At 39.4% G+C, this 26,387-nt stretch overlaps 2 protein-coding genes across 3 annotated transcripts in view; one reads left to right on the top strand and one right to left on the bottom strand.

Moving 5' to 3' along the window:
• LOC109041143 (protein amalgam) overlaps positions 1-26,387 on the bottom strand; it is a 641,206-nt gene that overhangs the window by 525,106 nt on the left and 89,713 nt on the right. The gene's annotated exons all lie outside the window — the stretch shown is intronic.
• Positions 9,181-12,045, top strand: LOC109041587 (uncharacterized). The gene is made up of 3 exons (XM_072299413.1): positions 9,181-9,363; positions 10,041-10,293; positions 11,314-12,045. Exons 1-3 carry the CDS (start codon positions 9,262-9,264, stop codon positions 11,496-11,498), a joined length of 540 nt encoding a protein of 179 aa, XP_072155514.1. The 5' UTR covers positions 9,181-9,261; the 3' UTR covers positions 11,499-12,045.

Genomic DNA, 26,387 nt, shown 5'->3' with positions numbered 1-26,387 from the left:
AAATAAGTTCTGAGGATAGCCAAATAATTTTTAGTAATTGGACAAAATACTTGTGAAAAAGCATTGGTAAAATTGTGTGTAAAAGCAATTATTGCATTGGTAGCCATAAAAATAGGAAGTAAATTATTGGACATCTGATAATTCACTGAAACATCGTTGATAAGGATGTGATGTTTTAGCCCTCTAGAGTTAAAAGTTTAAGGCCTCATCTGTAACTTCAGATATATCTCTCACACTACTTACATTTCTGAATAAAAATACCAAGTAATAGCTAAGGCTCAATTCAGACGTCACTTTTCCTTCACTCATGTCAAATGAAAAGTTGGATCGTGTAATACAACACGAGAACACAACGATCATTTGAGAGGTTGAACAAAAATTTGAAAGTCAGGTCACACCAAGGTTTCCGTTCAACTTCTCAAACAAATGTTAGCGCTCGCGCATCATACATTGAGACAAACGTCAAAAGTATTGCTTAAGTCACCATTCACCAGTGGTGCCACCTGACTACATGAATTTACCTGTTGAGTGGTGCGAATTCAGAGCTAATCAGAGAGAAACATTTGTTTCAACATACGATGAGCGAGCTCTATGTTCTCATGTCCGTATCAAACGATCCAACTTTTCACTCTGTATAAGTGGAGGAAAGCTAGACTGTCTGAGGTGGGCTTTAGTTTCCATCACACAGCAAAAAAATCTAGAAGGGCCTGTATTTAAGGTTTCTTTTTCAGTCCTAAGTAGTTCTCACCTGTGAATTTTATTCACAGTCTATATGGGTTTCAGCAAACGATAAGAAATGGCAATCTCATATGATCTGACAGATATCTGATATTATCCCTGAGGAGGACGATGACATGAGCTGATGAGCAGCTGGGAATGGAATGCAGTTAGAATGTTAACCGTGTGCTGAAAACACGATAAGGGAGACTGTAACCAATATTCGATCACGGTTCATGTTCGGGTTCCAGAAGTCTTTTACACCACTCAGTACTTAACACAAGTTTCCATTTGGGTACACAATTTAAAAATGTTTCACGAAAATTCGAAATTAGCCTCTGATTTATAATTAATTAAGATTACTTAAATGAGCACTTGTGTTACTTTAAGAGAGGCAATTACCTTATTGTCTTTACAAGAGTTCTTTTCAAAGCACTGATTAAAAGTTCATACGTCATACTAATTTAAGTAAGAGTGCCACCAGCAACACATATTTACCTCAGTTTCTTTCAAACTCGTTTGGAAAGGTAGCGACAAAAGAAATATTATTTTCAGCACACATGAAAAGAAGACTCTCCTGAATCATTATTGCTGGTACCGCAATCAGTCCATCTTCATAACAATAATGATGGCAAACATGGATGTGGAAGTTAGGCAGAGAAAAAACAGCACTCCTGCCATTGTCACTCAGCCTTAGCTGTTTGCCAATGAAAAACAATTGGTTAACATCCATTGAAGAGATATAAAATGATCTCACCTTCATGTATCGACCGTCGTTAAGTTTAACATGAGAGTCATCCTTTTTTTTATCTTTCAAAGTTGAAGAGGTGTAAATGGACCCATGGTAAATAACTTTTTGGACAATGTATGTTGTATGTTGCAAAATTTGAGGACCAAAAGTTGCAGTCATCGCTGCCGCCTCTTCAGCAGATGGAATATGGACTCTTCTAAGTTTATTGCCAACAGTTGTTACTTCTCCATTACACTGGCTAGCAACTTTAAACCTCCTCATCGACAAGATTGAGTCGCAGTAATTAACAACAGTATCGTTGAGTGGAGGGTGTTGGGCAACGACAGCTGGTATGCTAGCACAGCAGCAATAACGTCGAACTATCTGCAGAGCAACGCCTTTTGCTCCTGTAACAAGCCGAACGATGAAGAAATTTCCGGTTTCAAAAGGCTCCAAAGAATATGCCCATGCAGGCCCATTACTCGTTACACACATCTTAAGATGTTCACAACTGTGGACATTGAAAGTCATGTGCCGTAAGCCATAGAACTGTTGAAAGTCTCTCACAAAAACAGACAAAAAATCTCCAAAATGAACAATATCATTTCTCGGTATACGACTGCGGGAGAAAAAGTAGATTGCAGCACTTAACAAGCAGAAATGCCTGAAATAAGGTAAGGGTAAGATCCCCTGTAAACATATTGGGCCAAAGAAAAATAGCCAGCTCCTCCACTCGCTTGCTTTCCAGTGGGTACAGTCAGATAAAGGTCTCAAAGTCCGACCAATTTTTGAGGGTGACTTTAATTTTATAATTCTTGCATTAATCATAGAAATTTTAGGTGGAGTCAAATAATAATCTTCATCAGAGTGGTCAGGATTCATCCATATTGAAGAGCATAGATACTTGGCGACCCCCAAAAATTTTGAGTGCATTATGTCAATTACCACCCCCCAGGGGAGCTTAAAAAGAGGAAAGTACATAAGAGGCGAGATTCCTTTCATACCTTGAACAATTTCTCCAGATTCTTCAGCTTCTTGCATGGCTTGTCTCATAGACGCTTCAGTTCTTAATGGAAACTGATTCTCGTGGTAACCATATCTTAAACTGTTTTCATAAGGATCCCCTGGATGCGTACACAGATAGCAGCCATCGAAGCCGTTGAATTGTATCATCTTCATTACCTTAGGTTTAGCGATTGTGTCAAGACTAACATTCAAGCAGTAGACTTTTGTCACTTCCTCTCTGCCAACTGTTTCTCTGTACCAAGTTATACCCTCTGTTGCTAATCGTTGCAGTTCTTCGATAGTGGGTGTGAGATATGTAGACATTGACGGTTCAGAACGTCCAAACCAAACAGCCGATAGAAGAACATTGTAAGGCGCAAATCTTTCTTTTGGATCAACTTCGTTAATGTAAAATTGGTTCGGCCAAACAGAATTTCTTGAGTTCTCAAACACAGGTGCACCATCTGTCTCCATAGTTAAAGTAAGGAAGGAGTCTGACTGATCAGCAACCTTCCTTTCAAGTGTTTGGAAATTAATGCAGTCAAATACGTCTCTAATTTCATTATCATCAGCGATTCTTCTCTGTCGATAAGAAATTAAATTATCCCCATGACCATTCAGGAGTTTTTCTTTAATTTGGTCTGCTATTGAAATACTTATGAAAAAATTACCATTGTTTGAGGATTTTGCATCAACAGGAGTAAAACAATCATCTGCAGGACACACTTGAATTTCTTCACAATCTTCTTTTTTACCCAGGTATAGTAAACATTTGGGGCAGTAAAGGTGTATATTTTTGGTATAAGTAGAGAAAAAAATTTTATTAAAAATGTAGTTACTTGCCGGAATTATTTCTACTCCCAAGATTAAGTTGAGCTGGGCGATTAAAGCTTTCACAGCAACATCAGAAAGACCAAAACGAACTGAATAATGAAAAATAGTAACCAATATTTCAAATTTTGTCAAGGTTACATTTGGGATGACTAGTTGATCCAAACCATAATAATCTGGGGGTGGGCCGTTCGGAGGAGGATTGCCATTACCTCCCAAGGGGCCAGGCAACGGATCCTGATCTGGAGGATTTCCATCATCATCTTGATCTGGGAGAGGCGGAGGATCCTCATCGCCAGGATCTGGATCCGGAGGAGGCGGAGGATAATCGTCACCTGAATCTGAGTTATCTTCGGAATCAGTTGGGAACCCATCTCTGCCACCATCATCAATAAAGAAATTCGCAAGACTATACGTCAAAGACCCATCAATATTATCACTTAAATCTTGAACAGCTTCATAGGACGTCTTGCGATTAGTACCTGAGCTATCACATGCATCAACATTTGGAATGATCGCAATAGGTACCGCATTTGCATTGGTCGCAGTATGTACAGCATTGAGAGAAGGAAAGGTATGAGCGGAGTCACTACTAACCTCAACTTCCATTTCTTCTACATCCCTTTTCTTTCGGTCGAAAAATGTTGATCGCGGAATGGATGAGGTCGAATTTTTATTGTTGTACAATTTGTATCTCCTGCGTTTACGTTCGTTTTCTGCCATTATAGTGTAGGTTGGCACTTACTGATTACAGAGATCTGTTATCAGAGGGGTAGAAAATTAGTCAAAACATATATTTCAAGACTTAAGTAATTTCGTGCCTGCAACGAGCACTTACTTATTTCGCTGCGCGCACTTCACAGAAAAAACGGTACTTGCATGAAAACATCTTCAAGGAAATCACACATCACAGAGTGACGGACTGAGTTCTGTTCTCCAAACACATCGAAAAAATAAAATTTCTCATGCAACGTCCAAAAGCCCGCGCGACAGTGTGTAATTATACAGAACATAACCTTAACTATGAACCATGAAAACATGATACTACTGAAAATCAACCGGTGTTTACAAACAAATTTTCACAAAAGGAGAGTGGTAAATGTGGTCTGGTCGCATCTCGTACCCTCTTGACGTCACACGACATCGGGTACATCCTATTCGCAAATATGTACCCTCTGCGCGTCACAGGTATTTGAAATGGCGGCCCACTCGAGATGCAACCACCTATGTTTAACCGCCATCGCGCTAAACCCGACTTAAACGTTACTAACGTTATTAGGCGTGCACGTTCGTGTGATAATTATTTCATTTCATCACATCTTGTTCCACGCAGAGAGCAATTAGAATGTAATAAATTTCTTTTTTCTATTTTGTATAGTGTAAATAGTAGGATACGTGTACAGTGTACATAGGAAACGTGCACAGTGTATAGTTTTTGTGCGAAGATTTGTGGCAAACGAGAAACGAACATGTCAGAGCCGTACGCGCTCGTGAAATTTCCCGATGATGAGCCAAATGATCAGCCGGTGGCAGTGCCACAAAGCTTCGTTAAGGACTTCGATCCATCCAACTTTAAGCGTAATATGGTCGCCAAAGTGTTCTGGAGTCCTGTCGACGGAGAGACTCCCACCGGCATCATGAGAGAGCAGGGGAGGGTCCTCGATCTGACTGAAGTACTGGATTCTGATGGCTCCAATGAACCGCTAGCAGGTTACTACAGGGCCATAGTCCTACAAATAGCTGGTAAGTGCTTCTTATGTTTGTTTGTTTTTCAGTGATATCTATCTTAATGGTTATGACAGGGTAGAGCTCGCTCATCGTATGTTGAGACAAACGTCAATCTCCGATTAGCTCCGAATTCGCACCGCTCAACAGGTTAATACATGTAGTCAGGTGGCACCACTGGTGAATGGTGACATAAACAATCCTTTGACATTTGTCTCAACATACGATGCGCGAGCTCTAACTTGGCCTTACTGTACCTCATAAGTTTGCTGAACTAGAACTGCAGGCCGATAATTGAATGTTTTAAGCAGCCCGATAAGACATCGAAATGCGATATATTGCACAGTAAAGATAGGGCTATGTCTTGTCGTTCTCACATAGTTTCGGTAATCGGGCCGGTGGAATAGAAAACAGGAAGACAAAAGTCACATCCACAAATTGCACCACTCAATAGATATTTACATGCTAACCAATGGGCCAACTGATGTTTGATGCAGTCAGGTTGATGTGACTTTTGTCATATCTTTAGGTCTCGATAGATGTTCAAATTCCCGAACCAATTACCATCAAAGTGTCGGGAGTCATCAGTCTGAAACTCATTAATTTGCTTAGTTTTAAAATGAAAACTTGGCAGAAATGTTTCCTGTGGCAGGAAATGATGAATGGTGGCACTCCATTCTGATCTTACTTTGAACAAAATAGTGCGGCCCGTCAAAATTTGATGGTAGATGGTGACCATCAGTCATCAGCATGTCTACTTTGATCGGAATTGGTTCGGAATTTGATCGTCTATCCAGGGCTTATTCTTTGTCCAGTTGTAGCAACTGCACATAGAACGACATGCAGATGAATCTTCTTGTTTCAGCTTTGTTCGAACTAGCTTTGAGAAACACTGCTCGTCTCTCTACACCCAGCTCAAGGTGATTTATCACTGTTTCAAATGTGCTGTCAAGCGATATATTATATTGTTAAGTTAAAATTTTGGCAGATTTTGAATTTTTAGCCATAAGATAGAAGAGCGTCCCTGCACAGAGCCTGAGGTATCATTCTGAACTAAAAAATTGGCAAAATTTAGAGAAGGAAAAGCAGGATTTTTTTTTAGGAAAAAACCTTGCATTCGATACGGAAGTTGATGACTGTATCAAATGCAAAGGTTTTTCCCAAGAAGAATCCTGCTTTTCCTTCTCTAAATTTTGCCAATTTTTTAGTTCAGAATGATACTTCAGGCTCATGCGCAGGGGCACTTGTCCTTTTTTTGGCTAACAATTCAAAATCTGCCGAGATTTTTTACTTAATTGATGCCATGTATGGCTTGCCAGTTCAACAACGTTTGAAATCGTGACAAATCACCTGAATGTGTACAACTGTAAGGACGTTCAGAAAAAAGTAATATGTTAGTTTGGTCTCTGATTTGTCACCCTGAGGAAGCCTGTTAGTTCCTCAAGGAACAGTATAACATCAAGTGGATGCGAACAAAGTGCCGTAATTCTGGTCCAAAGTCACTCGGTAGCTTCCGCATATTCAGTCATGAGAAGGCTGTTGTAGCATTTTTGAGTATTTCGATTCAGGGAGTTACCTATAAAGAGCTATGTCATAAAAATATTTTTGGCACAATGATTTGCAGCATAAAATTTTTGGCAATTTACGTACACCAATTGAAGTTCCAGGTTTTCTGGCTTATAATATATCTTACCTTCCACTTTTGGAGTGAAGTTTAACATAGTTTTCTGAAATCTTAGTAGGTATATGATGCCTTGTAGCCAGATTTTATAATCAACTTAGATCTCCCAAAAGTAGCCTGATTAAAGAGATCCATTTAATGATGCTCACTCACTATCCCACATTTCCTTTTCCTTTCAGAGTCACGAAGAAAGTTGACGGAATTAGGTGATAAGAGGATCATTATTCCGACAAAAAAAGCCTTTTTAAGAGGCCTTGAACTGAAAGCAGACAAAGGACCACCCAAGAAAAAGGTGAAAGGAACAACTAAATCATCCAATCCTGGCTATGTCTCGAAGGTAATCTACATAGTGCCATTTAGAGTGCTAGTGCACACATGCTTTTTTTGCTATTTCGAGTGAAACAAGTTTAAATTGTCATAATTACAGGGAGCATTGTGGCAGAAAAATAATGTTAAACTGACATATTAGTACCTAAGCCGTAAATTTCTCTCATAGTTGACAATTATACAAATTTTATTAAAGCTACTAAAAACTTAATTTTTTCAAGAAGTATTTGCATTTAGAGCTGTGGTAAGATTTGTATGGATTTGGTAAACGAAACTTTTTGGACGAGGTGGGAAGTATTGGTGCAGTGCAGTTCATTGCATCTCCCCCCCCCCCCCCCCTAATAACAAAATGTATTGTTTACCGAATACATTTTTATTTTGCTCCAGCTGTATGTGCCTTGTCTCCCAAACTGCCGTGCTAAGGAAGAACGCTGTATGAACCATCAGGCATTGCCAAATTTCCCTCAACAAATCACGAATTCCAGGAAAATTTGTGAATATTACTTCTCCGAATTTGTGGAGGATTTCGTCAGTAATTTTATCTAAAATATCTGAAAATTTCAAAGAAATTTATGAATAACTTTCCCAGAGAATACGTGTTTTTTCCAGGGAAATTTGGCAACTCTTGAATGTTTATGTGGTGTTTTTCCTTAGATCGGCAGTAAAGGCCTCTAATCATGTATTGCTTTTCTTTGCATGCATGCTGTTTGTAACATTGTGCATTCCATTTTATTTTCAACTAATGAGCCAATAATGTAGTTTTGAGGTGAGAACATTTTTGGAAGGATAAACTTTCCCTCAGAGCACTCCATTTAAAGAACCACTATAGAATATTTCTACTTTTAAGTAAAAAGACTCAGCGGATACAGAGGAAGATAGGGAAAACATCCTGTCCCTGCATGAAGTTCTAATGCTGTATAACTGATTGAAGTAGAAATGACTCTATGATGTGTACTAATTTCTTCCTCTTTGATCTTCTATAGGCAAAATTGAAGAAAGCTGTGAAGGCAAGTGACAGCATTACAACTAGCACATGGGAAAAAAAGTACAAGAAAGAGCCTGAACAGTCCGACACCACAGATTCTGGAGACGAAATCGTGCTGAAAAAAGATGTCAAAGAAGAATTGCTGGCTAAAGAAATCCAACTCAAGAGCTGCTTAAAAGAAAACAAAAAGTTGCAAGAAGAACTGGTAGCTATGAGAGAACTTAACCGTTGTTGGCAAAGGAAGTATGCTGATGATTGTGAAAGGAATGAGCCATTACCGGTAAGAATAGACACTTTTCAAGGCTTTAATGAAAGTGGTTGACTGGTTATATAATGAGTTGAAAAACTGTGAACTTACTCGAATATCGAGTTACGTAGTAGTCAAGATAAGCTTTTCAGTTTTCAATACCAATTTGAACCACTGACTTATACTGGAACTAAAACCCCATGTTATTTGTGAACATTAAACCACTGAGTTTACTCAATATCCAAAAAATGTCTCTTACCTCCTTCATCCACTGAATGGTTCAATTGAATCAGCTTGTGCGAAAGACACTGATGTCCATTTTTAGTTTTCAGGGGAAAGAAACGTCGAATCAAGCCAAATTGTCTTAGATTTACATACAGCTAAAGTAGTTGTGCGTGTGTAGGTATAACCTTTTTCAGATTGATTTGACATTTACTCCTCCCAAAAACAGATATACGGAGGAAAACTCAAAATTGACACCGGTGACTTTCGCAAGAGTCGATTTAATTGAAGTGTCCACCGGATAAGGAGGGTAAATAATTTTTTGGAAGAACTAAGTCATCAATTATTTTAGATGAAATAAATTTCAAAGTACACTCAGTTGAAAAATTGGGGGAAAGAACTTTATTTTTAGCCTTGCTGTAGCTAATGAAACTGTTTTCGTGCCATGAGGTCCCATGTAAAATTTGGAAACCTTAAAGTGACAAGAACAGGTTTTATTTAACCGTCTCAACAATTTTTTTGGTTTTCCTTCTTTTCAGGATATAACCAATTTGGCTACTTCTGGGTTGCAAGAAGTAAAGGAAGCGAGTACTTCAACATTGAAAAGCAAGGTGTGTGCAGGTTTTTCTGAAATACAAGTGATGAAGCAAGTGACCAATACAGCATCATTGAAAACCAAGATTCCTAGTGGTATTCATGACTTGAATTCCAAGAAGCAAGCCACTACTAAGGAGCAAACAAAGAACTCGGTACAAATTTTGAACGCGGAGGAGCAATTTTCTACATGTGGAATGAAGGATGACGACGATGCAATATTCCAAAATGATGATGCTATTCTTCTTGAGGAGGAAAAAATGCCACGTTCAGTCGAGGCGCCACCTAAAATTAAACAGGTTTGTGCATTTTTACTCAAAAAGGGGAACCTTTCTTTTCTGTGTACTCTTGAAACTTTCAAACTAAGAGTGAGCCGAGTGCAAATTAGTAACTGTTGTTAGAAATATCTTGTCCTTGTGTCTGATGGAAGCGTAGCTTCATAGTATTAAGATATTTACACTATCTTTCAAATCATTGAACTATCTTCAAACAAGTCGGCCTTCTATGGTGTAGTGGTTGTAGCGCTTGCTCTATGATCGGGTGGTTCTGGGTTCGATTCCCGACCAGGTGACCCGAGTTTGATGGTCTCAAACAACAGTTACCTGGGGCTGGCTTGATTAGGGATGGGACTCTAGGGATGGTAAAGTGCAGGATTATCCCTCATGGGATACTCGAAGTGTAAAAAATAAAAAAATAATAATTCATTTGTTTTTATGCAATTTCATGAAGCAAAAAGAAGAGGGCCGGGTTATGGTTGCTCTGAAATAACCAGAACAATCTTGTCGCAACTTTCAGGCGTTGTAGTTACTTTTGTTTTTCCCCCATATCATCTGAAATAAGTTTTTCCAAAAACCAAGAAATTTCACTCAAATCTAAAAATTTTCACTCTGCACCGAACAAACTTTTGATAAATTTCACAATCTTACTCGGTTTTTTTTTCAGTATGAATATGTATCCATTTTTCTTTTTGCCTCAGGAAATGAAAGGTTCAGAAGAAGAATTTGTTGTGACCCCTGAGCATCTGCAAAAAACTTATTCTGGAGTCAAGGCAGGAAGGAAAGGAGATGCTACTTTCGCTAAAAACTTGGCTTCGGCGGTTTTCAGTGACGAAGTTTTAATGAGATCTAGTTGGTCAGGAAATGCGGCTCAAGGAGGAAAGAAAAAAGTCAAGAAACAGGAAGAGTCAGCTCGCCCTGCCTTATCATCTGTCGGCAAAAATGTCCTAGAAGGTTAGTTGTTTACTGTGCACAAAAATATTTTCAAGAGTTTTTTAACAAAAGAGAGGAAAGAAAAAAATAATATTTTCTGCTTTTTTTTGTCTTTGTTTCTTCGAAGAAAAAGGCATTCGAACCAATTGGACCGCATTTAGCAAGGAGGAGCCAGCGCGATTACAGTGTTTTCAAAATCGTGCAACTTCTTCTTTCCTTTTGAAAATACTCAATACCTATGTGTGCAGTATTAAAGTTTACACAATTATTTTCCTTTAAAATTAACAATATTTTTGGTGAGAGGCAAAAACTATTTTCTTCCTTGAGAAATTTTGTGGATAACTATGTAAAAGCAACATTTTTACGACACTAGTCATTGCGCTGGTTCCATTTGTTAAACGCAATCCAATTCAAGCGACCTTTCCCCACTGCTGCCAGGTGAAAAGGCGGAGACACCTGAGATTAAGAAGCATCAAATCTCGGGCAAAACGTTGTCAGATGGAAAATGCTAGAGAATGTTTAAAAAATGCCAGAATTTTCCCTTCAATAAGTGGGAAGCATTGTGATGAAAAAAAGCCGAAGTTATCTGAAAAATGCTGGAGATGAAGAAAACGCCTGAGATCAAGGAATGGCAGTACTGGCATTCCCTGTAAAATACCCTATGTAAGAAAGATATATTTTGGCCTTGGTTCCTAATTACTGTCCGTAGCTTATGTTTACTGCAAAGAATTTTTTATCTTTTTCTTTATTGAGGTAATAATGCATTTTTTGCCAAATTAAAAAGACTGAGAGTCTACCAGGAGACATATCTAAATTGGCAAGAAAAACAAAATCCAATGTCAGCTTCGCAAAACCTTATGAAGTTGCCAAACTTACATTGTATCAAATCATTCAGAAAATCTCTTCCTTAAAAGCAATTTGTGATTTATTTGTGGGATTGTTTCTAATTTTTTCCGGCCCTAGATTTGCAATTTTCTTGCTGCATAATAAATTACGAAATTGTGACTGATTTTTCTACTAACCATTCTGGTCTGTTTCCAGCTTTGTTCGTGGAAAGAATTAAAAAGGAAGTCCCCCCGCCAAGTGCAGGGGAAATACTAGTTCGGACAGAAATAATCCCCGATGCTGTACGGCACAAGATAAAGTATTTGCGGAGCAAATATCTCCAAGCAGAGGACGAGGACAAGACACAAGGACCAGTAAAAGTAGAGGAGATCACGCCTTAGTGGTGAGTAGCTTTTGCCTTTATACATAACTTTTACATTCATATTTTCAAAACCTCGACTTGTAAACATTGTAAAATTTGTAAAATTTGTCTAAAAAAATAAATGAATTAATTTTGAGATAATTTTTCTAGAATTTTTTACATAACTTTTACATTCATATTTTCAAAACGCTCGACTTGTAAACATTCTAAAATTTGTCTAAAAAAACTAAATGAATTAATTTTGAGATAATTTTTCTAGAATTTTTTACATAACTTTTACATTCATATTTTTAAAACGCTCGACTTGTAAACATTCTAAAATTTGTAAAATTTGTCTAAAAAAAAAAAAAATGAATTAATTTTGAGATAATTTTTCTTTTAAGCAGGTTGACTGATAAGCCAGGAAAAATGTATTTTTCGTAACAATATTAAAAAACTTCACTCTGTGTGGTTTCCATGCCCAGATGAAGAACAATGGTGGATTTAAGTCGAAATGGTATAGGGTACTGTTAGGCCTCTCAAGAAATACTCAGCAGGCTACAGACACCAGTCCCAATGGGGGAGGAGGCTAGGACTACAATGGCATCGTAGCGCGCCTGAGCAAACCTGCAGGTTTATTTACATGCCAAATTTTGCATGTAAATACAGTTTCATGGAAATATCTGGGAAAAAATTCCATGCCAAATATTTTCATGGAAAAAATTTCCATGCCAAATATTTTCATGGAAAAAATTTCCATGCCAAATATTTTCATGGAAAAAATTTCCATCCGAATTTTCCATGAAACTGTATTTACATGCAAAATTTTACATGTAACACTTTTAGCAGGGCTTGCCAACATTCGTGGATTGGATATGGCCAAATCAATAGTCATCGATTGTACGCATCTAATATTTTTAGGAATTGTCTGTACGTTTGTGGATGCTTGGTACAATGGTCCGAAACCATTTAAGCTGTCCTCAAATTTTAGGAGAAGGTTTTATCAGGATCTGTTCAGCAGCGAGGTTTATGTGCTTGAAGAGTTTCCGCGGAAATCGAAAGGCTTGAGTTCTGGAGCCTATTGGAAAGCAACGGAGAGCAGAACATTCTTGCTGCACGTTGGTCCAGCGATCGTGAAGAAGTATTTAAATAACGGCAAGTACCATCAAATCTTACTTCTTTCCTCTGCACTGACAATTTCGTTGTCTCCCATATTCTGTCAAAGCAAGGAAATGCTGCAGAAGTTAAGAATAATGTTAAGTACTCCAATAGTGTTAAGAATGAAACGTCTGACACAAGAGCTATGTTGATTAACAAAACTGTTCAAGAAAACAAACTGCCGGAGAAGTTGGTAGCTTTTTCAGGGGATAATTGTGATACTGACTTTGGAGGATGTCAACGTTAACAGGACGGGGAAAATGTTTTTGCCAAATTAAAAATATTGTGAAGTCAAATAAGTAAAAAAATAAAGAATGACTGAGACAAAAGAATATAAATGCCGCCTTTTTAGCACCCATGATTTGCCGTATGTTATTTTGTTTCTTTAAAAGTAAGAAACCGAATCACCCTTTCCCTTACTAGTACTGGCAGTGTATTTAGCTTTACCTCTTATTTTGTTCGAAAGTTCTTTACTGCTTCTCCAATATTTGTAAGAGTCTTCACAAGAAAAGTCTTTGAAATTATATTGCGGAAATAAAATTGCTTTAATTGAGTCGACTTGCAGTGTTCCTCTCATCTGTCCATTGACTCTGCATCAAAGAGAAAACACGTTCTACATTAGCATTGCCGGCAGGAATGGCAAAGAAAAGTTGAGCTATTTTCAGGAGTTCTGGATAATAATCTTCACTTTTTGACTTTAGTCATGGGAATTATTACAGTCGGAGCCGCGGTTAAATATATTGCCCTTTCTTCGTATTTCCCAGAGTCAACTAAAAAGACTTTATGATAAATTGTGCTAACGAGGCTGCCTATCCATCAGGATGGATGACGGATGTAAATTTTAATAAATGGTTGATGCATTTCACGAAGTTCAGCAAACCAAGTGCGGAAACCATGGTTTTACTGATTGAAAATAACCGCAAAGGTTACCTAGCATGGGAGTGATCAAGAAAGACCAGAAGATGGGAAATTTTCCCGAAAGTCTCGTCTAATTAAAGAAAAATAAAAAAACCGGAAGATCAGTATACCTATGTGTACCAGGATTGCTAAACCAATTGCTCAACTCTTCGATTATCAGTCATCAATATGCGAATGTGACTCTTCGGTCATCAGTCATCGATATGCGAATGTGACTCTTCGGTCATCAATCATCAATATGCGAATGTGACTCTTCGGTCATCAGTCATCAATATGCGAATGTGACTCTTCGGTCATCAGTCATCAATATGCGAATGTGAGCCGCGCTTTGACTTCCGAAAGAAACTTCCACAGTCTAGGACTGATAGCAGCGCCGGGTCTTTAAAATGTGCTCGGAGCTCACATCGCTTCCAACCGAGACCAAGATCCACGTTTTTGGTGGACCATGAAAAAGGGCGCCTGTTCCTTTACCCAGGAATCATAATGCAAAATAAAGTTCTATCGTAATAGCTGAAAGATCGGTGCGTTCCACATAAATTGAGATGGGTCTTCAGTGTGTCCAAGCGAAAATTCTGTTCGAAGGGTTGGACCATTCTACTCGTGCTTGCAACTCCCCGGGGGAGGCAGTTGACTCATGTTATAAAATTTTCCACGTTCTGAATTTTGAATATCCAAAATGTGCAGAAGTTGTTTGGGTGTTTCTACAACGAAACATACAGGGTGTTTCAGACCACCCGTACCAGGCCTTTTTCTCGGTTGGTATAGGTCGTACGAAGTCGGAGACCGCGGGGTTGAATAGGGAATTGACCCCAAGGAATCCGAATTTCGTGGTCCCGAAACCCCCCCACCCCCCCTTGGGGGGTAAAGGGGGGGTCACGATGCTAAAAGTCACGGTTCCCGACCGAATGGCGGATAGATCGCATCAGAATTGAAAAGCACGGAAAATTTCACGTGGAATTGACCCCTAAAAATCCTAAATCGGACCATCCAAGACCCAAATTTGATCCCCTAAAGAGGGGGACAGTACCCCCTCCATAATTTCTCTTTGGTCTCAAAATTGACGTAAATTCTCCAGAAAAAGACGGTTTCCGAGGTAATCGACCTCGAGAAATCCAAATTTCATGGTCCCGAAGCTCCTCTAGCTCCCCTTGGGGGTTAAACGGGGGGGCCCAATTTTAAAAATCGGGGCTCCTTTCCGAATCGCAAATTGATTGCATCCAAATTGAGGAGCAAAACACATTTACATCTTAAGTGACTCCTAAGAGTTCTAATTGACCCCCCTGAACGGCAGAAAGTAACCCCTGAGGAAGGGGGCCTCGCCCCCGCCAAAAATTTCTCAGGATTCCTCTTTGGTCGCAAAATTGACGTCGATTCTCCAGAAAAAGATGGTTTCTCATGTAATCGACACCGAGGACTCTAAATTTCATGTTCCCTGAGCTCTTCGGGGTCGATTACATGGGAAACCGTCTTTTTCTGGAGAATCGACGTCAATTTTGCGACCAAAGAGGAATCCTGAGAAATTTTTGGCGGGGGCGAGGCCCCCTTCCTCAGGGGTTACTTTCTGCCGTTCAGGGGGGTCAATTAGAACTCTTAGGAGTCACTTAAGATGTAAATGTGTTTTGCTCCTCAATTTGGATGCAATCAATTTGCGATTCGGAAAGGAGCCCCGATTTTTAAAATTGGGCCCCCCCGTTTAACCCCCAAGGGGAGCTAGAGGAGCTTCGGGACCATGAAATTTGGATTTCTCGAGGTCGATTACCTCGGAAATCGTCTTTTTCTGGAGAATTTACGTCAATTTTGAGACCAAAGAGAAATTATGGAGGGGGGTACTGTCCCCCTCTTTAGGGGATCAAATTTGGGTCTTGGATGGTCCGATTTAGGATTTTTAGGGGTCAATTCCACGTGAAATTTTCCGTGCTTTTCAATTCTGATGCGATCTATCCGCCATTCGGTCGGGAACCGTGACTTTTAGCATCGTGACCCCCCCTTTACCCCCCAAGGGGGGTGGGGGGGTTTCGGGACCACGAAATTCGGATTCCTTGGGGTCAATTCCCTATTCAACCCCGCGGTCTCCGACTTCGTACGACCTATACTAACCGAGAAAAAGGCCTGGTACGGGTGGTCTGAAACACCCTGTATACAAAATGCACACAATTCATGATAATAAGGCTACGAGCCCGCAGGTTGCTACTATTGCGGTTGATATTGCTCTGTAGAATCCTCTACTTGATCGAACTTCTTTTAGCCGCGGTTCAGTTCCATTCAGGGGTTCGATCCTAAGACCCGAAATTCCACTTTGACAGACCGAATACTTCGATCGACATGGACGGGGGCCCTCTGGCTCTCCTGGAGTCCACGTCATGGCTTCGGTCAGTGGGCGGAACCGGCGATGCATTCCGACGGGCGGTTCACCTCCGAGCCAATTGTCTGCCGTCTCGGTCGAGGGTCTCTCGCGGGCGCGCCCTTCGGCTCCGGTTTCAAGCCGGGCCTGTGGTGCCCTTGCGGAGACTCTGGTCCACGTCCTCCAGACGTGTCCTCGTACCCACGAGGCGCGCATAGCAAGTATGGGTTCCTCTCCGTAAACCTCTCGCGGGCGGGAGACATCACCGGCGGGGGAGAGTCGACGTGAAGCGGGCGCATCGCTGTGCGGCGCGGGTCCGTCGTTTTCGTTAACCAATCGCGCGGGGGAATCATTTTCGAGCGGGGTCAAGATGGCGCGTTTATCTATCGATATATCGATTCATCCTCGACGTTGCCAAGTGCTATATTACTAATGTTTTGTATTGTAATGGTACTGGTTGACATGCAGGCTATGCTACAAACCGCCTTTTAAACCGAACAGGATTCTTTCGTTGATTCTCTCACGTGTGTTTATCAAATCGGAATTAATAATTGTTTGAGAAAGACGCTTCTATTCTCTTTAAATTTTCGCGAAGGAAAAACGTGGGGGGTGTTCCGTTTGAAACTATTAAACAGACCAACAGACAGACAGCCCAACATAAGTCGATTGGCCGGCAAATTAATCGCAATGTCAATTGTACACGGAGGTCCAGGGCCGAATTTCTTCTCCATTGAACTGTTTGACAGTATCATCGAAGGCAGAATAATAAATCCATCAATTGGTACCATTGGAGATATCCGCGAGCGGAATGCCGTCAAGAAGATAGATGAGGCCGAGACGGTAGAAGCTCTCCGCGAGGCTCTCCTCTCCAAGATCATGGATTGAAGATAGGTGAGTCCTCAGAGAAATTTCCCTTCCTCATTGGAGACTGATTGAGTGCCAAGTATTTTTTGCATGACATCGCACAAAGTTAAAATTGTCAGTAGAACACATATTCAAAATCTTATTTTCATTACCTCTGTTTCCAGTGGGAATGAATACCTAAGTATTTCATATGTTTTAATCCATTAAGTAATAATATACTCATCAACTATTGAAAAGCTCATAATTTAACAGCTGGTTGAACCATTTTAAAACAGAGGAGAATTTTCTTCTCACTATTCTATTCAATTTTAAGCTGACCAGGACCATCAGCCGAGGCCAAGAAGAAAGTAGAAACAGTCGAGGTTGCATCAGCTGCAAATGACCGAGAGTTGAAAGTAGTAGAGGAGAAGATTGACTCATAATCAATTATTTTCTTCGGAGTGGTGAGATCATAATATGTGCATGAATCGACTGTGGAAAGCTGCATAAATATTACCGCAGAATGAATATAGTAGGAATTCATCCGATTTGTAGTTAAATTGTTTTACAGGGTGATACCGAAGTCGCACACTAAAGCAGTGTTATGAAATTTTGAGAGCAACGGTGGATTAAAGGAAACTACTTTCGTGATCACTCAAAATGTTAGAAAGAGAAACTGCTCCCGTGTAGGACACCGGTACCATTGATTTAACATTTTTTTTTTTTTTTTTTTTTTTTTTTTTTTCAAAAGGTAACCTTTCACTTGGCGTATTTGAGTAGCCACCCGAAAGATTTTGAGGGGTCGCAAAAAGAAGTTTCATTCAATCAATGTAGACTCTCAAAATTTCAGGGCTCCATCTTAATTTGTTTAGAAGTAAGAGAGATGTGACTTGAGAGTGTTGGATAATTAGACTACAGGTAGATAATCAGGGAACGGCAAATCGAGTAGTTTTTCGCGTAAACGCCAAAAAACGCACTAAAAAGTTCCAAAAAGCTTTCGCGTGGGTCAAAAAAGCTGAAAGTTGTGACAGTCGTTCATGGTGCGACAATTCATGATGTCCTTGCGAGCCACCTTGCGAACTATTTCCTCGAGCCAGGGGCTCAACTCACCGGGAGGTTCTTAAACGAAAATTCCAAAGGAACTATTTACGTCAGTGCCGTTCCTGTATCTAGAAACTCAGAAATTAGCTCTAGTGACAATGAATCCAATGCTTTAGTATGGTGTTATTTCTGTAAAAGTATTCACGCACGCGTGTTTGCCACGAGAGGTCCCCGAACTTGATGACTGTTTGGTCCGTTGCTGATGGAATTTGGAAATGAAGAAGAAGAAACAGTCAATTTCTGTTGACGGTTTTGTTTTTGTTTTGCTTGCATTCTTGCAAATTCGGGTTATTTTTGTTTCGGAATTTATGTTCTCCTTGTTATTGTTGTCATATTATATGAATACTTAATGGAGTTCCTCGAAAGTGTTCTTCGAAGTAGTGTAACTGTTAAAAGTTGCATGCAACAAGATAATGCAGACCTGTTGACTTTACACAAGAAGAAATAGTTTCAGTTTTTAAGGTTATGCCGTTATGGATTCGGATACTCTAGATTCGGATTAGTTATGCTTTGGCTATTAATGAGTAATGCTTTGGCTATCAATGAGTAAGTAATTTTTTTTATTTCGTATCTGTTCATTTCAATTTCATTTTCCAGTGGAAACTAAGTTTTGACGAGGGGTAGACTAAGTTTTTACTTATGTAACATTGCACTTGCTAAAGTTGCGTTATGGAAGGCAGCAATCTGGGCAGTGAAAACGACCTAGGACAGTAGGAATGCTGGGCCATTTGTAATGAGTTAAGAACTGAGACCTGTGGTGTCAGCATCATAACATGACAGTTCTCAGTTCTTAACAAACACATTTACACATTACACATTTGCTTACTGATGCCTGTTACTTTGGGGAGTAGCAAACGCTGCACCAGTCACTGACTTGAACTACGCAGCTGAAGTGTCTGTCAAAGCCGTGGTCGTTTCCTCTCCTAAACTTAGAAGCGCATGCCTGTGATGAGGGTATTCAATTTTAAATTATTACGTAGCTAAAGTGATGTATAATTTGGGAGTCCAACTTATTAGCATCTAGCTCCATTTGGTAGGTACTTCTTGAGTTGCGTTGTTAAAGTCAGCTTTCTTTGAAGCTCTTTCTCGCTGTCGTGAGTGTGATGGAGGAACAGCGTAGATTACAACAGCCGCAGCAGTCTCCAGAGATGACTGTCGTACTGCGCTGCTTGCTACGTGACACCAGTTGGCTTGGCGAATATGAACGCTGTGCCAACAGCTAACTTTAACGATGCAACTAAAGTCTGTGTGATTGGAATTGCCTTCAAGATTCTGTACATGAAAGAGGCAGATACCTGATGATGCAAAGGGCCATTAAAACTCCTATCCCAAGGAATCATGTGTGTGTGGAGTACATAATCAGATTTCTCTTTTTTTTTCGGGAGCCTCTCTGAGTGATTGTTGGAGCTCTTTAACTACTCCTCAACAACTCTCCATGACGGACAGGAAACAGAACCAATGCAATATTTCGGAGTTATTTTAAAAGATTTCAGTTCAGCGGAAAACTGCATCAGACAAGGAAATACTGATCATTTGCCTGTACTGGCTCCTAACCTTGCAGAAAATTATGCTGCATTCAATCACGTCAAAAATGTTTTGAATGGTAATAATGGTGTTCAACAAATTCTAACATCCGTACTAGACCTGCTTCGCCATCAGTTGTTTCAATGTAATCGCCTTCTACACGCATCTATTATTGCCAATACCAAGGAACCTTTGTTACCAGTAATCAGAGGAGGGCACGTCGGTCAACCGAGACTCAATATCCCTGTGGACGAAGTTATAACCCTCAGACGTTGTAACTTATCGTGGTCTAAAATTGCCAGTGTCCTCAACGTATCTAGACAATCTCTGTGGAACTTCAGATGGAGAAGTAATCTAGAGGATCCTCACGCTTTCAGCAACTTTGCTGATGAGGAGCTCGCCGATGAAATTTTTGCCATCTACACTCAGCATCCATCCAGCATGATTTGATGTTTCCATTTGTGGGCCATAAAGCTCAATGTTTATTCAGCATCTCTCATACATGAGTAATGAGTAGTATTTGCCTTCCTGTCGAATACACATGTATGTCGTTTGAAAGCTGAAGCAATAGCAAAATAATATCCTCGACTCAAAGACTGAATAAAATCTCTATTTCCTTTTGTTGATGCATCACGTTCCGAAATCTAACCTCAAGACAGGACATTCGAGCAGAGCCAATGAAAGTGAACTTGAAGCACTGATTGAGAGTCTTCGGAGGTAAAGGACGTCTTACTGAAAGTGCTATCCATGATATTCAGTTGTGTTACAGCTTGGCCATAAGAAGAAATAAAACATCTCTAGAAGGCATGAAGAAGGCTGTTTGGGCTGAATATTTTCACCTTCTGTTCAACAGACAAAAATCCCAATCACGGAATGTGTCCGAAAAGAGACAACACTAACTTGGTGTAAGTATTATCAACTGGCAGCCATGAAAGAATGACATACATATACCCTTTATGTCGTTCAATATTTGATTGTAAGTTGAGCTTGAGATATTAGTTGTTCATCGGTCGTATATATATTTTTAGTATGAACACACAAAGCACACTCACATCCCACCTGTCATGGACCTAGTAAAACCGATATTTCGAGACCTTGCTAACCCTGAATTGCTGAAAAAGTGTCTTCATAGTGGAACACAGAATCCGAATGACTCTTTGAGCGACTTTATTTGGTCACGCATTCCAAAAAGGGTGTTTGTCATGCGCAAAACTTTGGAGTTCGGTGTTTTAGAAAGAGTTGCCTGTTCCAACGAAGGTAATATTGTCAAATGCCACATCTTGGACAATGTGGGCACAAATCCAGGCATAGGATGTATCAATGCAATGAAGAATTTGGATCTTATTCGGATCAAGAAAGCGGAGAAAGCCATTGATGCAATTGAGATGAAATGCCGACAAGCAAGAAGTGCAGCCAAAAAAAAGACTGGAGGACCACTTCAAATCACAAGAGGACTCATCAAGTAACTGATACCAGTTGAGAGTCTACAGATATTTGATAAGTATCAGTTGGTACCAGTGGAAGTTGAGCTGATACAAGATGATACTCAATAGATAAATGTTGAGCCTCAATGGGTAAATAGGTTAGGTACTCCTCAATAGGTATGTTAAAGGGTGTCCTCATTGACGGGATTGAAACTGGGCGAAAAGGCGACTCTTCATTAATTAAAAACTTAGCTCTCCAAATTTGGGGGTCGAAGGTGTTGAAAGTATCATCAGTCAATAGAGAAAAGTCGAATGCAGCGAAGGGCGCAGTTGCCAAACCAGAACTATGCCGCGTAAAGAAAACATACCTCAAAGGTTCACTTTTTTCCAGTATTTCTGTCTACTTCTCCTCTACAAAACGTCTTCCTGAGGGTGAAATATCGCTCTTCCAATGCAGCAAACTGAACTATGTGCCAACTGTATGCGGGACTCATGAGCCGCGCTGCTAGCCTATGGAAAAACGTTGTATGAACCTTCAGGCGTTGCCAAATGTCCTTTGATAAAACACGAATTCCCAAGTAAGTTTAGGAATATTTTCCTTCCAATTTTACAGATAATTTTGTTCGCTATTTCACCAAAACTTCCTGAGAATTTCAAGGGAAAATATTAATTTCTTTCCTCTAGAATTAAAATTTGATTGAGGGATTTGGCAACTCTTGAATGATCATACAGCGTTCTTCCTTAGCACGGCAGCGTGGGCAATTGGGCATCTGTCTAGAGCGTTATGGACAAGGCCCATGAGTTAGACATCCCTAACCGCCGTGCCCTGTCCTGGTCGTTGCCGTTGACATTGCCGGCGCTATACAATTCCCATTCATTCTTACGGCCCTCGAATAACGAGTTCACTCCACCCTTCCCGCCCGGACATAGTTAATTCTGTTTGGTAGAAATCCGTCCAAATAGTTATTTCCCTAGAGCCGAAACGCAACTTTGAAGACTGCTCATGACTGGCACATCATACGTAGTTTGAATCGTTTAATCATTTGGCATGATTATGTAAAATTTTCCTTGTTTGTGGGTTTTTTTGGGGGTTGTTTGGCGCACGATTGAAAGAGGCTTGTGTGAAGGCTTAATTGAAACAGATGAAATGTGAAACCTAAGATTTGGTAAAATGATTTACGTTTTAACCGAAAAAATCGGTACTCTTCAGACTTGATAAAATAAATTACTTTATAACCGAAAAAATCGGTACTCTTAACTACGTGAGGAAAACCGAGAGTCCAAAGACGCCTCCCAAGACCCCAAAGAGTCGAACCCTCATATGACATGGCTTACTTTTCCAGGGATAGATCCGAAGAATATTAATATAAAGGACCTCTTTCGACAACTGATTACCCATCCTGCGCTAGTCCAAGCGTTACAGCCGCCTTCTCTACAAGGGTTACCAATAGTTCAACCACAGCCGCAAGCAGTTGCCGCAGATACAACCTCAACGGTACAACCGCAGCCAAAGCTGTCAGAGCAACGACAAGTAGTTCCTTCAAATCTTAACGTAGAACCTCGGCTAAAGTCCAAGCCACTGGCCAAACATCCCCTGAATCCTAAGGATATTTTTGCGAATACGTGGCAGAGCCCTTCGACGTCAGGTACATCGTCCGCACCAAATCTTTCAAATCTAAATCAAAAGGGGATGAAACATTTTCGAGGAATACTGTTCTTGTGAAACCTTCAAACTTTGATTTGAAAATTCCAAGTGAAGTGATATTCGGAAAAGAGAGTTGGTGGAGGACAACTTCACTATTAAAAAAAGTGGTCTGTATTGTTAGAAAAATTGCACTTTCTCTTCAAAGCGAAATTAGCTAAAACAAACATTTTAATACTAATTTTTGAGGAGCAAGAGCAAAATCTGAATGTTAAAAATCCGAAACCGAGATCATACATGGATGGGTACAATAATTTCTTGTGCCTACACGTGGCTTGCACAATCCTCCTCAGCGAGATTTTGTGTAAGGAGGACAATCTTACTGTTGCCGATGAGCTGCTAAGGTCTTTTGAGACTGAATATGGTGAAATCTATGGCACAGAATTTATCAGCCACAACATTCATGGCCTTATCCACAGTGCAAAAGACGGCAAGTTTGGACCAATTCATAGGTTGTCCGCATTTAGTTTCAAAAACATGCTCCGTTTTCTTGATTAAAAAAACCCGGCTTTGCTGCTATACAAATTGTACGGAGATTACTTGAAATGAATGCATGTGGTTTCGAATGCCCGTATGGTTGGCAGAAGAACAAAGAAGTTCCTTACAGCATAAAGCATACTTGCGGGCCCTTATTTGATGACCTGATAAACCCTCAGTATGCCTTGCTCCAGTCTGACTTCATCACCCTTAGTTTGAGACGAACCTGGGATAGATGCTTTCTGTCAATCGCAAATGAGATAGATCTCGGGTCAAATTTTGCGACTGCTCCTGATGGCATCGTACAAATGGTGGGTAGGAAGTTTCTCAGGAGAGAAAATTTCTGCACAGAACCTGTGCCAAGTGGTCAGGTAGGCATTTGGCAAGTCAGCCAGTTATCCCAGGAATTATATTCTTGGGACCTGGAACAAGTTAAAAAACCAAGTCATCTACTGCTCGAGCCATCACTAATTCGCATTTGCACCCATTATATTTCACGCGCGATTTTATATTCCTACAGACAAAAGAGTTGAGGCCTCCGAAAAATATTTCCCATCTTAGAAAATCTGGATTCGTTGAACAGGGAATGAGATTTCACACCAAAATGACTCAGGACGAGGTATTCCGAATGAATGAATTATTTCCGCGGCAACCTTACTGTAGCAATTAAGAAAACTTTTGTTCTATTAGGGTAACTCCTCAGTTTAACATTTAGAAAAATGGGGGAGAAAATAGTTGCACTCTCTCTTCCACCGAGAGCAGAACTAGATGGGTCAAATTTCGCTCATATTTTCTATGGAAAAACAGTTCACTTTAGACCACATAAAGCTTTATTACCAAATTTTAATTGTGTTTCTGCATCCTCTGCTGTTAATGATATTGCTTCACTCTCATCAAGTGATGAGAAGGTGATCAAAAGATTGAATAACGCTGTTGATGTCCTCATCATCCCTGATTTTTAAGGGAGGACTTGTATTTCTATTTTCGATAGTTTCTGTGTCAAATGAGTTACTAATCATCCATTCATTTACTCTTGTTCATATTTGCTTTTCTCCATTACGCAACGCTTCTTGCATGATACTTATTCGTGGGAGTGAGTGTGAACAGGTGCGTAATTGTGTATGAGGGAGTATCCGTAAGTGAATTTGTTTTTTTTTTTGTGCAGTAACTAATTTAAACCTAGCCTTAAGCACTGCTTTTAAAAAAAGAAAATTAAAGCACGAAAGAAAGGCTAATTCTCCACGTCCAATTATTTTTCAGCGGCAGCTTGTGTTACTGTCCAAAGGCAATTTTAGTAAGCCGATCAACAAAGCAGGGGATGAACTTTATTTAGGTCAGAAGAAAATATTTGCAGAAGAGGTCAAGTTCAATAGATTAGACTCGAACCATCTAATTAAAGAAAAAACGTATCAAACTTTCTCAGAAAAACTGAAAAATTCAATCAATTCACTATATTAGTTAAAAGTGGTGCGACCCTCCGACCCCTGTTCCGTTGACATAAACTTTATAGGAGACATTATTCAGGGTTAGGGAAGTAATGCAGAAGCCACTCAGCGTACCTTTTTGGAAGTCAACCGTCAGAAAAAGGCTCTGTCATCATTCATTGCTATAATGCCGCGTGAAGACTTTATATTTACGGTAAAACCGTCGGTAAATTTCATCGGAGAATGTGGCTTGGGTTTTGGTCCTACAATAGCTTTGTGCAGCAAGGCTCTCAATGAAATTCGATTATCTGATCTCCTAGAGGGCGGTGACGACTTAAAGACTCTGATTAGATGTAAACCTATATGTTTTTAATTTATGATTTAATAAGTAAGAAATAGTTTGGGGCTGTTTCTTTGAATATACTAAAGGAACTACCATTTGAAACACTGAGGTTATTCGTAGTAATATCCCTACTTTTACCATGTAGGTCCTCATGTTTTTTATGCATCTTATTATTATTTTATTATTATCATCTTAATATTTAATTTGAATAATAGAATGAAATTGTGAATCAACCACTGTACTAATTGCGAGGGGCGTTGGTTCATTTGAAAGGTGTTGTTCTCAATGCTTCGGGAAAACTATAAATTATTTTCTGGGGTTCGTCCCCGATTTTTAAATCCCTAAAAACTCATAAATTGGATGAGGGGAAGTGGGGGTTTTTTGTTTTTTGTTTTTCGGAAAAGTTTTGTTGCTACGCATCTTACTTTACTGTTTGCTGTCTTTTTATCAGCTGTTTTCATTCAACAATCATCATTAAGTGAGGTTACTTCCAACACTCAACTGCCATCAACTTACATTTTTCTTTTCCCGCGTTTTTTTTTTTTTACGGTTTTTCATGATTGGTTCCATCTTTTTCCTATTGCCAATTTTTCCTCATTAAGTCAATAACCTCCAAGTTTTTTTTCTCATTTCCGATCAGAACTTTTCACGCTGTTTCTTTTCAATGTGTATAAATATGTTTATTATTAATTTCCATTTTCATTTCATCCTTTTTCTTCTGATTTATTTTTTGTAATTTAAAAATTGAACTTTTTAGTTATGATTTTGTTAAAATAATAATAATTTTTACTAATTTTAATTTTAAATTTAACAGTTGTTATGAGTGAAATTTTCAATGACCGAGGCGGTCGTCCTCCAAAACGTGGTCGCGTTTTCCAGAATTCTTCGCATGTTCGTTTAGTGAAGCAAGAACTTAACTCTGTTATTAGTATAGAAAATCAAAGTTTCATTTCTTCATTTCGGAAGTATAAAATTGATGATCAGAACTTTGATGAAAATTTTGTTACCAAATTTTCAGTCGGTTCAATGAATATAATTTGTCATCATTGTGATGCTCGCCATTTTCAGGGTGAAATGTCCAATGGTCATTTTAATAACTGCTGCCAAAATGGCTTAATTTCTTTACCGAGTATTCGGACAAATACCGATTTGAAATCATTATTTTTATATTCTCCAAATTTCATAAAGCATATCAGAAATTATAATAGTGCTGTTGCTTTTGCCTCTTTCTCTGCAAATCGAATTGATATTCCGGGTGATGGACCTTATTGCTTTAAAGTTCAAGGATCCATATATAGGTAAGTTTATTTAATATTTACCGTTACGTAACGTACTTTTTTCAGTTTCTCAGTCCGTCCCTCCCTCCTTCCCACCCCTTAACGCATCCGGAATGCAGCTGCATTCCGGACCATGAAACCATGGAACCATGAAAAAAAGAACAGCAAAAATTAAAGACTCAAAGGGCAACGGGGTAAGAAAAAAGAAAAATTATTAAGTAGCGCAATTGTGGAATGGGAAACGGGGCGGAGAGTCTAAACACCAAAAAAACACCACTAACAATTAACAAACGACAAAAAAATTGAAAAATTACATTTCAAAAGCAGCAGAGAGAGGATTTTCTATTGTATGAAGATTAAAACAAAATTTTAGTTTAAAGTTTACTAAATAAAATTA

The sequence above is a fragment of the Bemisia tabaci genome, chromosome 1 (genome assembly GCF_918797505.1).
Source record: "Bemisia tabaci chromosome 1, PGI_BMITA_v3".
Lineage (NCBI taxonomy): Eukaryota > Metazoa > Arthropoda > Insecta > Hemiptera > Aleyrodidae > Bemisia > Bemisia tabaci.
Note: the sequence above shows the minus strand (reverse complement) of the source record. Positions and strands in the feature narration are given on the sequence as shown.

What these genes read in the sequence shown, in the direction of transcription:
- LOC109041587 (XM_072299413.1), top strand. Translation starts at nt 9,262, where the DNA reads ATGAAGGATGACGACGATGCAATATTCCAAAATGATGATGCTATTCTT. An exon ending in CGCCACCTAAAATTAAACAG is followed by an intron (nt 9,364 to 10,040) that starts GTTTGTGCATTT and finishes TTTTTGCCTCAG; the next exon opens with GAAATGAAAGGTTCAGAAGA. An exon ending in CGGCAAAAATGTCCTAGAAG is followed by an intron (nt 10,294 to 11,313) that starts GTTAGTTGTTTA and finishes GTCTGTTTCCAG; the next exon opens with CTTTGTTCGTGGAAAGAATT.